This window comes from Mixophyes fleayi, chromosome 7 (assembly GCF_038048845.1).
Source record: "Mixophyes fleayi isolate aMixFle1 chromosome 7, aMixFle1.hap1, whole genome shotgun sequence".
In the NCBI taxonomy this organism is placed as follows: Eukaryota; Metazoa; Chordata; class Amphibia; order Anura; family Limnodynastidae; genus Mixophyes; species Mixophyes fleayi.
In genome coordinates this window covers 12,450,384-12,467,780 of record NC_134408.1, presented here as the reverse complement: position 1 = coordinate 12,467,780, position 17,397 = coordinate 12,450,384, and the positions used below count along the sequence as shown (strand labels likewise).

The window sequence follows — 17,397 nt, the reverse complement described above, 5'->3', positions numbered from 1 at the left end:
GCACTTTTACTTATGTTCATTGTGTGCTAAAAGATTGCTACACTTTGTAAAATAATACAGATATTGTCCTTATTAGTATAGAGTTATCTAGGATTAAACTGTGTGAAGTAGAAGACTAAAAAATACAAATATTACCTGAACTTTGGCATTTTTTTTTTTACAATGTACAACGCTGTTAGACCCATGTTTGTATTAAACACATACTTGCCTACTTTTGGAGGCAGCTGTCCGGGAGGAGGTCCATCGAGGGGGTGTGGCCAAGCGCAGTGTGCCGTTAGGCTCCGCCCCCTGTCAATCGGGGGGCAATTTTAGCCAATTGGAGCAGGGGCGGGGCCACGATGCCGCGTTTAGCCCCGCCCCCCACCATCTTAAAGAACGGCGACAGCTGGGTCCGGGATTTTTTCCTGCTCTCTCGTGAGTCCCAAAAATTCGGGAGTCTCCCGGACATTCAGGGAGAGTAGGCAACTATGATTAAACAGCAGCAGAACCTAAAATGCAACAGGGTGTATAACTTTCACAGGCTTTACATGATATGATTTGGACTAATAGAAATTGTTGCTGTGGCTATCATACTTCCTATCTGAATCCGTATTGCGGGACCCTGCAGTGTAAATATGCTGATACCAGAGAGAAATAGCTTGTACACCGCTCCATACCAAGGCATTGTCAATATTATACTCAATCTAGCACCAGCATAATCCTGAGTATCGTACTATATTCCATGTAATACAGTAACATATTGAAACATAACCTGAGAATATCTTCTGTACCTCTATTCACCCAATAGGGGATTTCACCACCGACCGGCTGTATACCCCTCGTCTCTCAGCGCACAGCCTCGCGCACCAGTGTGCAGACAATTAAGCACTATGACGTGCTATCATATATAGACCATTAGAGATATAGGGAAACACATGGAGCTCCGGGTCTGTAAACCTGTCAAGTGGTCTCTTTCCCCAGGAAGGAAAGTATAATAAACAAATTGCGTGATTGGAGCTAGTTTCTTCTCACACCGCTTCCATAAACACCAAGAGGTTTTTAGGTGCATTAACTATGGAGTAGGTGCCCATTGTAAATGTTTCCAGGTCAGTGAGAAAACACGTGGGCAGCACGGTGGCTCAGTGGTTAGCACTTCTGCCTCACAGCACTGGGGTCATGAGTTCAATTCCCGACCATGGCCTTATCTGTGTGGAGTTTGTATGTTCTCCCCGTGTTTGCATGGGTTTTCTCCGGTTTCCTCCCACACTCCAAAAACATACTGGTAGGTTAATTGTCTGCTCTCAAAATTAACCCTAGTCTGTCCGTGTGTGTGTGTTAGGGAATTTAGACTGTAAGCTCCAATGGGGCAGGGACTGATGTGAGTGAGTTCTCTGTACAGCGCTGCGGAATCAGTGGCGCTATATAAATAAATTGTGATGATGAACACGTATGTGTAAGTATTGAGCAGGGCTTGATGCAAATTTTATACCATTTCTACATAGCTCATCTTGTACTATGTAATTGTAAGAAAAAAATATCTATTTCAGTGTTTCCTTCATCTGGGAGAGAACAAAGAAGAAGAGCTCAATGCGTTCAAATATCCCAACTCGGTCAGAGAACAACATTGTTTCCACTAGGGGGCAGCTTCCTGTACGTAGTTCTGCTGCCCCGCTATGAGGATGCTGCTCTAATCCTGCGCTCTCCCCCGGATGTAGGAAGCATCATGTATTTCCACTTACACGTGTATAGTACAAGCAGCTCTATGTACAAGTAGTAACAGGTCCTATTTAAGCCCCATACTGCAAAATGCTGTGCAAGTATCATTACCATATATCTACCTTCAAGGAAATCTTGTGCACTACTTCTTAGGGGTTAATGGGGTATATTTACTAAACTGTGGTTTGAAAAAGTGGAGATGTTGCCTATAGCAACCAATCAGATTCTAGTTATCATTTATTTAGTGCATTCTACAAAATGACAGCTAGAATCTGATTGGTTGCTATAGGCAACATCTCTACATTTTCAAACCCGCAGTTTAGTAAATATACCCGAATGAGTTCTACCGTTTAGATGATTGCAAAACTGTAACCTCATACGTAGTGTTACAGATTACTAGTGAATACCGTTCAACCGCCATTTTTTTTTAGTTCACTTTTCATGCTACTTTAATGCATTTCTATTACCCTGATTTTACATTACAGAATTAAATGTGTTCAACACAATAAATCACTGTGATCAGTGGCAGTGACCTTGTATGCTTTTTTTTTTTTTAATCTTACTTGACGTTTGGGGAGTTATTAAATTCTTCCCTCATTTTATACTTTCACTGACTTTGCAGCACTTTTCCTGGTTGGGCGGTACATACATAAATTGGGCCAGAGGCTATTGTTTTGTAGTGCAGTTATGAAGGATATGTAAACATGTTTGGATGCAGTGGGTAAACCCCTGGTTTTGCTCACCAGTTTCTCATAAACCCCCCCAAACTGAGGAACGACCTGGAATTGTCCCCGGATGTCAGGGAGAACAGTGGGTGCAGAATAGGAACAGGCTAAGGGGTATATTTACTAAACTGCAGGTTTGAAAAAGTGGAGATGTTGCCTATAGCAACCAATCATATTCTAGTTATCATTTTGTAGAATGTAATAAATAAATGATAACTGGGATCTGAATATACGAGCACCGTATTAAAGTGTAAACGTCTCCACAACTTCCACCCTCCTGCCGCTTTACTTCCATCCCTGTCATTAAACGTTTATCTCCTAAAGTCCTGCACGGTTTAGCCTCATCTGAAGCACGACAGTAAGAGGCCACCAGGAGCCGCTACATGTGACACTGATCTACGCCGGGCACAGTGCGCCTAGTAATACGCCATACTAACAACTTTATGTTGGCCACGTCCGGGAGTTCCTGGGGGGCAGGAGGGGTGTATGGGCGGGGCTTTGAGGACTGCATCATTTTGGCCCCGCCCCCAGTGTCACAATGCGTTTTGGGTCTTTTTAGATTATGTCACTGGGGGGCGGGGCAACATGACGCTAATTGCGAACCCTCCCTCAATCCATACGTGGCGGCTCTAATCTGCAGATGCGGGAGAATTGCCAGTTCTCCTGGGGGACCTACCCGGAATTCGGGAGTCTCCCGGACCATCCAGGAGAGTTGGCATTTATGAAATACACTTCTCTAAGTAGCACATAGGGGGGGATGTAAATTGGATCCCACTTATAGAGGATGAGAACAGATTATCACCTGTGTAACAATCTAGTCCTGTGGTGTATATGGGATCTGCCCTCCGTAGTAAGGATCCCCCTAGAACACACCCCTCCACCCCTCATCTAATGCCATTACCCTGGCTTGTACCCCTGAGGCACATACAGGATTCTGCGCCGCACCACAGCCGTTTGCCGCTTAGTAAATACCCTCCAGTGATGATAGGAGAGATCTAGCTGATCCCATACCGGGATCCTTTATACAGCCGCCACAGGCCAATAGCGCTTCGAGCCTCGCCTTCCCGGCGGTGACGTCACCCAACAGCAACCGCCGATCGCCACCAATCAGCGCCGGCTCCGCCTCAGCCAATGAGCAGGCAGCTGGGGCGTCTCGCGCTCTCTCCCTTCCTCATCCCCAAGGACCTCGCACGCAACGGAAAGGGGGCGGGTCCTGGGTTCGAATCCTCCCCGTCACCCGCAGCCAATGGGCGGCCGCCTTGCCCTGGGTCCGCGCGTGCGCGCTGCGTCCTCCTCCCCCCCCCCCCCCCTTCACAGAAAAGACGCAGCAGTCTCGGGGGACACAGGAGGGCCTCGTGCGCGCGGTGACGTCAGCAGCCGGCGGAGAGCGAGACCGGTGAGACACGTGACCCGCCTTGTCCTCCTCCCCCGGACCCTGATCCTCCGTGACACCGGGCACCGGACACAGCCGCCATGGGCGACGGAGAGAAGCTCAACATCGACTCGATCATCCAGCGACTGCTCGAGGGTGAGACGGTGCTGGGACTCTGCGGGCGGCACCCTGCGATGTATTATATATATATATATATTACTGTGCTGTACACAGTGCTGCCCTGCAGAGGGTGGTTGGGGGATCCATATTGCATGCAGCTCTCTATATTTGTGTGTGTGTATGTGTGTGTGTATGTGTATATATATGTGTGTATATATATATATATATATATATATATATATATATATATATATACATATATATATATATATATATATATATACACACACACAATGTTGAGTAACTGCTTCTTCCACCCCAGTTTACACATAGATAATACAGAGTATATATTATATCTTATACACATACTAGAGGTAGTCCGGAATTACATGCATGATAAACCTGTGCATGACATAGATACATTATTCAAAGACAGATCAGCACCTATAACACAATCAAAATGGTTTATAAGATATACACACACACACACTATAGAGAGTTGCATGCATGTATTATGGATACCTCAATTAGCCTACAACAAGCCTAAGCAGGCCAGCACGTACTATGTAAACCACAGTATGTGTGTATGTATATAACGTGTGTGTGTGTATGTGTATATATATATATATATATATATATATATATATATATATATATATATACACTTTTACACACAATTCTTTGTTAAGCCTACTTGTGAGGATAGTATATGCTGTGTGCACAGTCCCTGGAAATGTCTCCTCATTCTCATTCTGTCTTCAAAGCTGGGCCTGTAATTATTGTTTTATCATTTCACGCTGTTGATGTAATTAGCTCTTCTGTTGCCAGTATCAAACTTGTAATCATAACTCCCTATATATCTATGATATACTGTTTAGCTCTTAATTTATCCACCCTGATGGGCAGGGTAAAGGAGACTAATGTCTATATTGCCCCGTATAGTAATCAACTGAGTGCATTTTTGGCTGAGAATTGAACTAAAAATGGTCTTCAGTCCTCTGGTCCCTGTAACTGTGCACAATAAAAGTTAGGCCAATTTGGATTAAAATGTATAGAGCGATTGTCAAGCTTAAGTTGTCTCCACCATAAAGCTGGTCACCCACTGGCATTAAAACAGATGCATTTTTTGCTAGGGCTTTGTTAGTGTCAGTATAAGCCTGTACTAGGGTATTGTAGTGGAGTTTATTGGTGCCAATTGCACCATACTCCTACCTGTATCACTGGACTGACTGTGATGTGAGTCACTGTAGTCCAAGTGTAATCTGTATTTACGTGAGTATAGTATTTATGTATCTACTAGGAAAAACTCTTCCTCTACTAATTTATTGGCCTGTAGGTGCCCTCTTGTTATGATCAGTAAACATGTATTGCAGCTTCCACAGTCTGATTCTCCGCCTTTACCTTGTCATCATGGAACATTGTTTATTGTAACTCGTATAATACAATGTAACTGCTTTCTGCATACAATGTTCTGTCTCCTGTACAATCAGGCACAGGAGGATAAAGCTGTATTTAATTCTTACATGAGCTACTTACAGGCCAGGAAAAGTTGTTCAACAGCTAAAGTACCTTCATTGACTGTCTTAAACTAGTTATTAAATACCACATTGGAAAAGGAACCGGAGGTAAAACATTGACCCGTATGTGCTTGGGGATAATTGTTACACGTGTACGGTCACACTGATGCGGAACAAGATGCATGCACATTAATGAAATGTGTGACATGGCTGTGAAGTGTGTAAATGTCGCTGTCTTGGGCTGGTACGTTGCTCACTGAGCGTCCTGTCTGCAGGGATGTAGAAGAAATGCTCTGTGTGCGATGCAGGGAAGCGTTTCATTAGGTCTATTTAGTGGGATCACAGTTGTCAGTAATGAGATCACCGTGACATCCAGCAGTAAGTAGCTTAGAGATTAGTGGTTGGTTGCTATAGTATTTAACCATCACTCTCACATGTTTACATACTGCCTGTATCCTGAAGTACTAGTATGGTCACTTTGGAGATTGTTCCACTTAAAACGGGGAGTGCAGGGTCCGTGTAATGGCCCCATCCCAACTGTCTGCCATCCAATAAGGGTATTAGACTTGATGGTCCACAGATTGGTGTGTATGGACCAATGGATCTGATCACGATCTACCAGGTGTCGACATGGACTAGCAGAACACGTACTCTGACTCTGCAGTCACTGTCTGATCAGGCTGCATCTGGCTGTGTGAGCGTTTATATTCTTGTATTCTCCGTAAGTTACTCCTAAGAAGCTACCAGTGCTCGGAGACCCTTTGTTGTAGTAAACACAACGTAATCTCTCCTGGAGATCACTCAGCTGCCCGGACAAAGGCCCTTTTAGCCACGGTCTTCCTGTAATTACCTGTGACATGTTAATACCTTTCAAAGTCCACTAGTCTCTACCTGTGTCTGTAATTTATGGTCTTCATAGAACCTTCTCTGGCAGTTCAGTATGGTGTACCCGTCCTACGCACAGATGTACCGTACCTCACTCAGTGGTATCACTAGCTCCTAGTGCGTTGTTGGGCTGCGGACGTGTGACTATCTGTTTAGCCCAAGCAGTAGCTGAATCCATTGTAAGCAGAACACTGCTAAACTTTATGGGCATGTTCAAACTGCAAAGCTTAGAAGGGCTTCTGGGAGTGGGATTATATATATATATATTTCTTTTAGTTCTGCTATCTGAGAAGTTTAAAAATTCTTGCTTAAAGACATGTTAGTAGGCCCTATGTCTTTATTTTTTATTTTTTTTACATATAAAATGCCGTGTAAAATAGCAAAAAGGAGTTTGCATAGGAAGTATAATATTCTGTACATTATCTCTCCTGGGCAGGCCTCCCCTATTAGTACAGGTATCTGGTAAATCAGGCTGGGAGTGAGTCAGGCTGAAGAGTAGCTTCTGTCCTGGGCTCTCTTCCTATTTCCATCACAGCTCTCCCGCCTGGGAGCGAGCATTGCATGTATACAGATAGTTTAATAAACTGCTCTCTCCTAGAGCAAGCAGGGTATCGGGATCACCCCATCCCAGATGACACAATGCACATGGCTCTGTTTAGTAAAGCAAACAATGAGGATATGACGGGTAGTCTCTGCATGCACTGTTTAGCCTATAGCAGGGGTCAGGGAACTTTTTTACCTTTTACCCCCAAATGTATTTAGATACACCGACGTTACCCCCTTGTTTTGAAAGGAAGGAAATCATATATTAATTATTGGAATTCAAAATTTTATTGAATCTTTTCAAAATTTCTTTGAAAGCTTCAACTTCAAAACTTCAGGTTTTGGAGAAATGATGTTTCATTTTTGATACGAGAGCATTAATATTGGGACATTTTGATGTTAGAGCAATTTGGATGCAGTCTTCAGCGTTCAATTGATTTCTCTGCTTTGTTTTTGTTAGTTAGAGTGGAAAATCCTTGTTCGCAAAGGTAGGTAGTTGCAAAAGGCAGCAACTTTTTGACTGCCTCCTCATGTGCAATTTTGATGCCTTTGCAGCTGTTAACATCCAAAAATATGACAGATCTGCTTTGTTTTCAAATGCAATATGTGCTTCATTATTGCATCGAAGCTCAAGAAGTGCCTCTGCCAACCCTTGAGGCTCTTCTGGTACAACAGCAATTTCACATTTAAAGGGGTCTACAATCCAACTGACAGCATGTGAATCGGCAACATTACCCCCAGGAATTACATTTTTACCCCATTTGGGGTAGTTTACCCCCTGTTCCCTGACCACTGGCCTATAGTGTCCTTCACCTTGTGTAACAACACTGTGTGTATTGCAGCACTGCTGATGTAATGGAGAGGATATCTTGCCTGTCACCTGTGCTTTCCTATCTAGTTCCCAGCTTCCTGTGTATTTTCCTCTTATGAGATGACGTCGCTCCCCCCCCCTCTATATTCCATTCATGCTCTGATCACTATACTTGGCTGCAGATTTGCAGTAATCTCTAGTGAGACACTGCGATGCTGTTTGTGTTTGCTGTTGCCTGGGACGTTGGTGTGACCGCTGTCGGATTAGTTTGTGTGCACCTGTCTTGTGACACTCCTGCGAGTAGGAGCTGGCCTGAGGTGAGGCGGGGGATCTCTTCAATCTAGGCTTGGCAGCTTCAATCAGCTTCACAGCAAACTCCCACTTGTGTCTGTTCCAGCCATTGCTTTGTAGTGTGTTCAGGGAGGTGTCTGCCAGACTCGTCACAGCCTGTATCTGTATAGGGTCAGATGTGCTCTGTGCTGAGGAAATGGTTTAGAGGAAATATACGGTAGCACCTGTGTGAGAAGGAAGTAAACATGATATTATCCAATAAAATAATGCTGGGATCATTACACTTCCAACAAGCATTTTGTATATTGAAGCAGATCTATAATTTGTTTCTGAGCAGTGATCTATTGTCGCACATTTATACAGTCTGCTGTAGTAACTTCCATGTACTGGTTCAGCCCACGTAACGCTGCCTTCACTATTTGTCGGCAGTGGCTGCTCTTTGTGGTGGAAAGATGGTATCAGGCACCTGAGTCTAGAATCCCCTAGGGCAGCATGGTGGCTCAGTGGTTAGCACTTCTGCCTTACAACACTGGGGTCAGGAGTTCAATTCCCGACCATGGCCTTATCTGTGTGGAGTTTGTATGTTCTCCCTTTGTTTGCGTGGGTTTCCTCCGGGTGCTCCGGTTTCCTCCCACACTCCAAAAACATACTAATAGGTTAATTGGCTACTAACAAAGTGACCCGTGTCTGCCTGTGTGTCTGCCTGTGTGTCTGCCTGTGTGTCTGCCTGCCTGCCTGCGTCTGTGTGTATGTTAGGGAATTTAGACTGTAAGCCTCAATGGGGCAGGGACTGATGTGAGTGAGTTCTCTGTACAGAGCTGCGGCATTAGTGGCGCTATATAAATAGATGGTGATGATAATCACCATTCCTGGGTGTCTGCAGTGATTTGGTGACTTAAATTAGTTCTTGGTCTATAACAATATTTTTCCGTATCCTTTAGTGAAAGGCTGTCGCCCTGGGAAGAATGTGCAGCTTTCTGAGAATGAGATCCGGGGTTTGTGCCTGAAGTCCCGGGAGATCTTCCTGAGCCAGCCCATCCTCCTGGAGCTGGAGGCTCCGCTAAAGATCTGTGGTAAGTGTGCGTGTTCTCCCCCGTCTAACATGCGACTGCCGTGTTCAGTGCACCGGACATGTTTCTGCTGTGCGGAAAAACCCCAAACCATCTACCACTGTAGCGGCCTTTGATTTATGGCAAGCAGAGGTGTTTGGTGTGTTTTTCATTTTTGGACGTCTGTTCACTCAATCATGGTAACTTGTTGTTTATGTAGTGATATATTACACTAGTGTTTGTGTAACTCTGTGTTTCATGTGCTGGGCTCTGCTTCTGTGAAGTCTCCCTGTACTTTGTGGCCTAATGTTGCCAGCTTCCTGTCACTTTTCAGTACCCCAGCATGGTGGCACAGTGGCTAGCATTGTTGCCTCCCTGTGTCTGCTCAGGTTCATTCCAGATAATGTGAGCTCCAACTTTTCAGTGACTGAGGTAGAATATTTGCTGTACAGCACTGTGGACTATGGTGGTGCTATATAGACGATTAACGGTACTTACTGTTAGAGTGCATGCACAAAGGCCCCTGGTAAGACCAGTCGCTGCACTTGGTGCCCTCTAGCAGGGTATCGGGCTTCTTTCCTAATGTCCCATTAAACCTGAAATTTACACGTATAGTAGAGCTACTAATATTCAGAATCATGTAGAAGTTTGAGGCTTTTCAGAACAAAGGGGAGATTTCTCTACACAGTGAAGGTTCTGTAATCTCGTCCGTCTTCTACAGAAGACGTCTGCACTGTTGTACGCACTCTTGTCAGATGTTCGGCCTGCAGCAAAGTCTGAGGACTTTCAAATATGTGTGCGTGCTGTTAGTAACTCTTTTATATCTGTTCCTCTGTGTCTTTGTTATGTTCTCCAAGGTATTTGTATATTGCAGCATGATGACATATGGGCTGGTGTGACCACGTATCTTCTGCCCCAATCTCTGCAGGCGATGTCCACGGACAGTATTATGATCTTCTAAGACTGTTTGAATATGGCGGGTTCCCCCCAGAAAGTAACTACTTGTTCCTGGGTGACTACGTGGACCGTGGGAAGCAGTCCCTGGAGACCATCTGCTTACTGCTGGCGTACAAGATCAAATACCCCGAGAACTTCTTCTTGCTGCGTGGGAACCACGAGTGCGCCAGCATCAACCGCATCTACGGCTTCTACGATGAGTGTAAGGCTTGGCGGGGAGACGTTCTAGCGGGGGTTTAGGTCTTGGTGTATGTAGGTTTGGGGTTTATTATTTTTATAGTAAAGCTTTATAAGCCATTGTATGGAGACCCGAATGCTGTGGCTAGTAACCTAACAGAGGACTGAGCCTATCATACGTGAAAGTAAAGCGGTGGAACGACCTGTCTCTTTCTGCACGCAGGTAAAAGACGGTATAATATCAAGCTCTGGAAGACGTTTACAGATTGCTTCAACTGCTTACCTGTCGCTGCGATCGTGGATGAGAAGATCTTCTGCTGTCATGGAGGTGAGGAAGGTGGTCTGTCCCCACCAGGTGGACCAGAGCGCTGTCATTCACCATATATAAGCTGTAACCAGTCACCTGTAGGCTGTGAAGGTAAAATACTGTTCAGTGTGACCCTGAACTTACACTGCAGCTGTTATCTCCTCACTTAGCTGCAGCTGACACCATCTCACACAGTGTTCGGTTGGGATCTGAGGTCAAAAAGCAGAGTGCACTGTCATTTTAGCTGCTGTGATGTCCCTGCCCATCACCAATTTGCAAAGTGCATCTCTGCAAAGCAAGTCTGCCAGGCTGTCACTGCTGACTCAGAGGACCCTCTCCTAACATGGCAACCTGCTGTACGAGTGTGACAGAGCAGGATAGTTATACTTTTTTTTTTTTTTTGAGGAATAAACCCTGTTATATAATGCAATTTCAGTTTGGCAACACACAACCTCCAATGTTTGAGGTTAGATTACACAAGACCAACTGTCACGTAACGGTCAATCCCCTCCGAATACCCACCCCGAAGTGCTAAGGAAGGTTTTCCAGTACTAGTTTGTCCTGAGGCTCCCCAGTTATCTCGCCTTGGTATCGATGCACAGACACGGACGGCCACTAGGTGTCGTGTTATGTTCCAGTTCTCTAGACACAAAGCAGCTGAGTCTATCCAGGGCTGCACATGTTTAGACACGGTGATATCCTGCGGACGGGGAAGTGACTCATGTCGGTGACTGCACTATCCAGACATCTGCAGTCTCCCTGGATAGATCCCATCCTAAGTCGTGTAAACCTCACAAGTCACCCTTATGTCTGTGCTTCAATCTCCCAGGTCTGTCCCCCGACCTGCAGTCTATGGAGCAAGTCCGGAGGATATTGCGTCCCACAGATGTCCCAGACCAGGGCCTCCTGTGCGACCTCCTGTGGTCTGACCCTGACAAGGACGTACTTGGTTGGGGAGAGAATGACCGCGGGGTCTCCTTCACCTTCGGGGCTGATGTTGTCGCAAAGTTTCTTCACAAGCACGACTTGGATCTGATCTGTCGAGCCCATCAGGTGAGCACAGCATGCCAGTCAGTCTGCATTCCCCTGTCTCATCCTTTGTGCCCTAACACTGCACATCCCTCCTTGTAGGTGGTGGAGGACGGTTATGAATTCTTTGCAAAACGACAGCTGGTGACTCTGTTCTCTGCCCCCAATTACTGCGGTGAATTTGACAATGCCGGGTCCATGATGAGTGTGGATGAATCGCTCATGTGCTCTTTCCAGGTCAGTCTGTTATAAGATACTCGTTCAGTGGTGAATAGTCTATCTGCATTAATGGCTTAAACCAGGGACAGGGGAAACGAACGTTGTCTGTGCTGGTTCTTGTCATTGAAGTACAACTACACAGCGTCAGTGTGGTATATGTAAAGCCAGTCTTATATGTAGTGGTGTGGTTCTTACAGTGGTTGTACTCTAACATTCTGCCCTCTTCTCCTCTAGATACTAAAGCCTGCTGACAAGAAGCTATTTGCTTATGGGGGTGTAAACCAGACCCGTCCGGTTACCCCGCCTCGAAACTCTGCCAAAAACAAGCAGAAGAAATGACCCCTAGTGGCCCCTTCCAGCTCCCTCTCCCCAACTCCCTGACACACTGACACTGACCTCCCTCCAGGACTCCTAGAATCTATCATCCCTCCCTCCCTCCTCCCTCGGAGGTGGCCGTGGGCCAGGAGACTTCATGTTACCTCGCACTGACACAAGGGGCTCGAGGGGAAAGGGTTGAAGAACACTCGCTACAGGAGCCGTTTCTCTGCCTTAATCCTTCTGACGCGGCCAGTGGGAAGTCATTTTTTTTTTTGGGACTGTCTCAGAAGCCGCTTGGTAAGGGATGAATAATCATGGCGGTGCCTTACTGCAGCGCGACGACCCTACAGCACATGTGACCTCAGGGTTATTACATTACCATTTGCTCGTATGTCTGCATTTCACCATGTCTCTGGACCCAGGCGTGTCTAAACCCCCTGCAGTCTGGGATAGTCAGCAATGCATTGTGGGGTATTCCGGCAGCAGCCGTTAACAGTGTATGAATCCGCAGTTTACACACCTACAGCTGCAGTGGGCATCATGTAACTCCGGCATTTGTAGAACTACAAGTCCCGACACCTCTGGCTGACCCGACATTCTGGCACTTGTAGTTCAGCAGCAGCCGGGGAGTCACATGTTGCCCAACTCTGTTCTAGATGGATCTTTTGGTGTAGTGTTACAATGTAAGAGCAGGATAAAGCTGCCATTTTGATTGAGGGCAAGTGTAGGTGGTTTCATGTTTGCTGAGGGTATTCCAGATCCATTATGAGCTGCTGCCCAGAACAGGGTAACGTGAGTTTTTTAGCCAAAATATCAAGCTAAGTAAAGCCTGCTGGATTTTGTTACATGGGACTGTGCGGTAAGGTCGCTTGTTGGACATCTATTGATCATCGTCCCTCTTTAAGGCTTTGTATCATCTGGCTGAAAGATCTCCTGGGTCTGTGACCACTTTACAAAGTGCCTTCTCCAGTGACCATAGAACCTCTGCAGGTGCAGGGTTTTTGGCCCTCTCAGGCAGCCGTAAGGGTGGAAGTACTGGAGACAGCATTTTGGAAACTGGCATTAGAAAGAAAGGACTTCAGACGTTGGCCTTATCAGGTATTTGTGTTTCAGGATTAAGGGTACATGTTGTATTCACACTAAACAGGACAATATGTTTTCACTTGTGTACTGTACTAGTCATCTATATAGAACTCATGTCTATAGGTGCAAGAACCACTAGAAATTCAGATTACTGCTGTAGTATCTTGCACAGCCGGTGTGAGTGAGACTCTGTATGAACGCAGTCTTTATATAGCGCTGAACATTTCATGTTTAAAGTGTGATGCAGTCACCTACACACAGCGGAAGTGGCCATTTTGGGAAACTGAACCAAAGCTGTGTGACCTAACAGGCACAGCACTGACTCGACACACAAAATGGCTGCCCCGTGTGTGGGGGGTGACTGCTATACATGACTATTTGCATATGCTGGAACCTTGGAAAACGGTTTTCCTGGACTGATGCTGGTTTCCATCCTAATTTCCTCTGCAAATTGTTTTTTTTATTTTTCATTTTAAGTTACTTTGTAGTCAGTGGACCAGCTATCTGCGTGTGGTGATATCTGTATGTACTTTGTATGTAAGGGATAATGTATGTACATTTTGAAAAAAATACCCATTAAAGTTTGAAATAATTGAGACGAGACATTAACCCCTTATCTGCTCAGGGACCAATGGGTATGCAGACTTTTGCAGTGAAGGGATGGTATGTCTGTGCAGAACATTACAGCAGGTGATGACTTGTAGCTCCTCGGAACTTCCTGTCGTCCCGCTAGGGATGCTGGGAGTTGTAGTTCTGGAGCCGCACTGCTTTCCCTGCCATACAGTGACCCCTGGTGACACCGTTCCTGTAAGAATGGATGTACAGGCCGGCTGAAACTGAGCGGGGGGTGGGAGTAAATCTTGTGTGTCTTTATTTTTCCCTGTTGAAAAACTGAGCTGTGGCTTTTTAATGAGATCTTTTTATCTTGTCTGAAATGAAATGAATGTAGAAATTACTTGGACTCCTGTCTTTCTTGTGGGTGGAGGGGGAGGTTGGCACTAATATATGATGTACTGTAAATTATAGATACGAGAAGGCACCACGGAGTTATGTTGCCGTACGAAGGCTGTAGGCAGTCTGGGCTGTTTATAGTAGAAGCATTATTCATTATAATGTTAGTGTAGTGATTATAATGATATTACAGGAGTGTCTACATATAAACACTTTTATAAAGGATGAGTGTTATACATCATCAAAGCCTTGTGTTACTGAGCTACAAATTAGTTTCCTGCAGCTCCATCATTAGATCTCAGTGGGGGAATTAATCCTATTAAAGTAGCGACATATAGTTGGCATTGGATGAGGGTACATAGCTGGGGGCATGTGTGGGCATTCATGCTGCTGTAAGATGGGCATGATAAAGATGCATTTGTAGTTGAAATTTTAGTTTAAGGTCTGTTTATTTTTTTTTTTTACTGGTGTTTGAGTGAGTGGTCCGTTGTATCATTCCTGCGTTTCAGAGAGACGACCACACAGAACATTGACTCCTGGGATTATGGTGTCTCTGGGAACAATTTCTGGTGTCAGATCTGTTTAGAAGCTTTAAAAGAAATACTAAAAACCTCATTGGGGACAAGACCTTGAGTCATATACTGTACTAATGTATTTGATATCTTGAAAAACCTGCATAAGGTGGCAGCTATTCCCTGATCTGGGATTAGATAGGAGCAATAAAGACTTGTGCGCTGGCCACAGGAAAATGGCTTCCCCTGAGCATGTCCATCTCACGATCACTGTGTGATCTGGTCTAAGTGTCTTATTACTGATTATTATTATTATTAATTTTTATTTATAGGGCGCCACTAGGTATCCGTAGCGCCGTACAGGGACAAACAAGTACAATACAAGGTGAGACAGCACGATACAGTAAACAAAATGCACAGTAACTCCGAGATCTCAAAGCACAGCTAGAGGGGCGGGTGGAGGGGAGAGGGGAAGGTCCCGCATACGGCGGAGCCCAAGAGGGCACAGAGGGCAGGGAAACCCCCGGAGAGGAGAGAGCAAGATGGAACGGGGAGGAGGAGGGCAAGGTAGCTGGAGAGCAGAGTTAAAGTGGTGAAGACAGGAGGAGAGATGACCCTGCTCGAAGGAGCGTACAATCTAAGGGGTGGGGTAGACAGACAGAGACACACGAGGGAGGGAGAGAAGGAGGATAAGGGGAGTGATGGGGAAGAGGCAGAAGATCTGGTAGGGAGTTAAGTGGGAGACTGGAAGGCTTTAAGAAAAAGGTGGGTTTTTAGAGCCCGTTTAAAACTGGACAGATTAGGGGAAGTTCTGATGGAGGGAGGGAGCTTGTTCCAGTGGAGGGGGGGGCAGCGTGGGCGAAGTCTTGGATACGCGCGTGGGAGGAGGTGATCAGGGGAGAAGAGAGGCGACGGTCATTGGCTGATCGGAGAGGGCGGGAAGGAGCATGAATAGAGAGGAGGGTGGAGATGTAGGGTGCAGTGGAGTTGGCGAGGGCCTTGTAAGTAAGAGTGAGAAGCTTGAAGAGGATTCTGAAGGGGAAGGGGAGCCAGTGAAGGGATAGGTAGAGGGGGGAGACAGACGCGGAGCGGCGAGAAAGGAAGATAAGCCTAGCGGCTGCATTAAGAACAGATCGAAGGGGAGCGAGATGAGATTGGGGCAGGCCAGTAAGGAGGAGGTTGCAGTAGTCCAAGCGGGAGATTATCAGAGAGTGAATAAGACATTTGGTGGCATCCTGGGAGAGGAAGGGCCGGATGCGAGCGATGTTACGCAGCTGGAAGCGGCAGGATTTCGCGAGAGAGAGAATGTGGGGGCCGAAGGAGAGAGAGGAGTCGAGGATGACACAGAGGCAGCGAAGTTGGGGGACAGGGGAGATAGAGGTGTTGTCGACAGTGATAGCGAGGTCAGCAGGGGGCGAGGTATGAGAGGGAGGAAAGACTATGAGTTCTGTTTTGGCGAGGTTGAGTTTGAGGAATCGAGAGGACATCCAGGAGGAGATGGCAGAGAGGCAGGCGAACACCCTAGAGAGGAGGGAGGGAGGGAGAGAGATCAGGTGAGGAGAGGTATAGTTGAGTGTCGTCAGCATAGAGGTGGTAGTTGAGGCCATAGGAGCTGATGAGTTCACCCAGGGAAGAGGTGTATAGAGAGAAGAGTAGGGGTCCCAGGACGGAGCCCTGAGGGACCCCGACTGGAAGGGAGGACGGGGGGGGAGAGAGAACCAGATGTGGTGACGGAGAAGGATCGGTCAGCAAGGTACGAGGTGAACCAGGACAGGACAGGGCCGGAGAGGCCAAAGGACTGGAGGGTGTGGAGGAGGAGGGGGTGGTCGAAGGCTGCAGACAGGTCGAGGAGGATAAGAAGGGAGGAGTGGCCCCTGGCTTTAGCAGAGAGGAGATCGTTGGTGACTTTAGCTAGGGCCGTTTCAGTGATGATGAAGACACTTCAGTGCAGTGCTATACTGCAAGCCCCTGTGTGTTATACTGGGTTGTGGATGTCTGATCTGGATCTGTGCTGCTTTGTGGTCAGAGCTGTCTGTGTTCAGACCGAAAAGGACGGACTGGTTACACCGCTGTCGTCTTATTGTAACATTTTGTACGGTTAGTGCCATACGCCTCTTATTCCAGCCAATGAGATGCAGTATGACTGCACATATCATCTATTTATATATATTGCCACTAATTCCACAGTGCAGTACAGAGAGCTCACATTGGTCCCTGCCCCATTGGAGCTTAGTCTAAAGACTGATGTCAATTTTGTTAGCAGCCAATTAACCTACCAGTGTTTTTGGAGTGAGTGAGGGAGGAAACCCAGGCAAACACACATTGTCCTTCATCTGGGTTCACATAGATGTGGTAATAGACAGATTTAGCACAGGGAAGGAGTCTTTATTTCCTTTTCAGTGTTTATGGTCTGGAAAACTGAGGGGTGGAGGAAGCGCCTGTATATAGCAGTCAAATACCCAAACCGCACCTGCGGCTGAGGCCACGGTCAGACTAGGGCTTCCTCACCTGTTTCTGCTGGAGTCTTCATCAGTGGGATTCTGTGTCACACATTTGTGCTTTAATGGTGGGTGAGACACGTATGGCCTATTGTTGTACATTGTGTCTTTCATAACAAATCCCATACTTCCTGGAGGCCTAATATTAGGTGATGCCCACAGCCAAATTAAAAACTATCTCCCCTTATGATAAGTGCTATTAGTCTTTTTATATGTGATCTGCAGACAACTAATTGCAGCAGCGTTTAGCTGGATCTTGGCAGCAGAGGGTGAATACTTGTGTTTTTCTGTAACTAGGAAAAAGCTTTAGTATTTCTGTACCATTAGATAATGGTGTT

The 17,397-nt window shown here is 46.1% G+C and overlaps 1 protein-coding gene across 1 annotated transcript; it reads left to right on the top strand.

Moving 5' to 3' along the window:
* The first annotated feature begins 3,668 nt into the window (after positions 1 to 3,668).
* LOC142097332 (serine/threonine-protein phosphatase PP1-gamma catalytic subunit-like) lies at positions 3,669 to 14,053 on the top strand. The gene is made up of 7 exons (XM_075179074.1): positions 3,669 to 3,948; positions 8,901 to 9,032; positions 9,937 to 10,167; positions 10,366 to 10,470; positions 11,279 to 11,502; positions 11,581 to 11,715; positions 11,932 to 14,053. The coding sequence occupies exons 1-7, from the start codon at positions 3,894 to 3,896 to the stop codon at positions 12,034 to 12,036; spliced, it is 987 nt and encodes a 328-aa protein (XP_075035175.1). The 5' UTR covers positions 3,669 to 3,893; the 3' UTR covers positions 12,037 to 14,053.
* The last annotated feature ends 3,344 nt before the right edge of the window (positions 14,054 to 17,397 follow it).

Excerpts from the sequence above, each read along its gene's own strand:
- LOC142097332 (XM_075179074.1), top strand. The coding sequence starts at position 3,894 with ATGGGCGACGGAGAGAAGCTCAACATCGACTCGATCATCCAGCGACTG. Across the intron at positions 9,033-9,936 it reads GGCTCCGCTAAAGATCTGTG|GCGATGTCCACGGACAGTAT; the intron begins GTAAGTGTGCGT and ends CAATCTCTGCAG. Across the intron at positions 11,716-11,931 it reads CGCTCATGTGCTCTTTCCAG|ATACTAAAGCCTGCTGACAA; the intron begins GTCAGTCTGTTA and ends CTTCTCCTCTAG.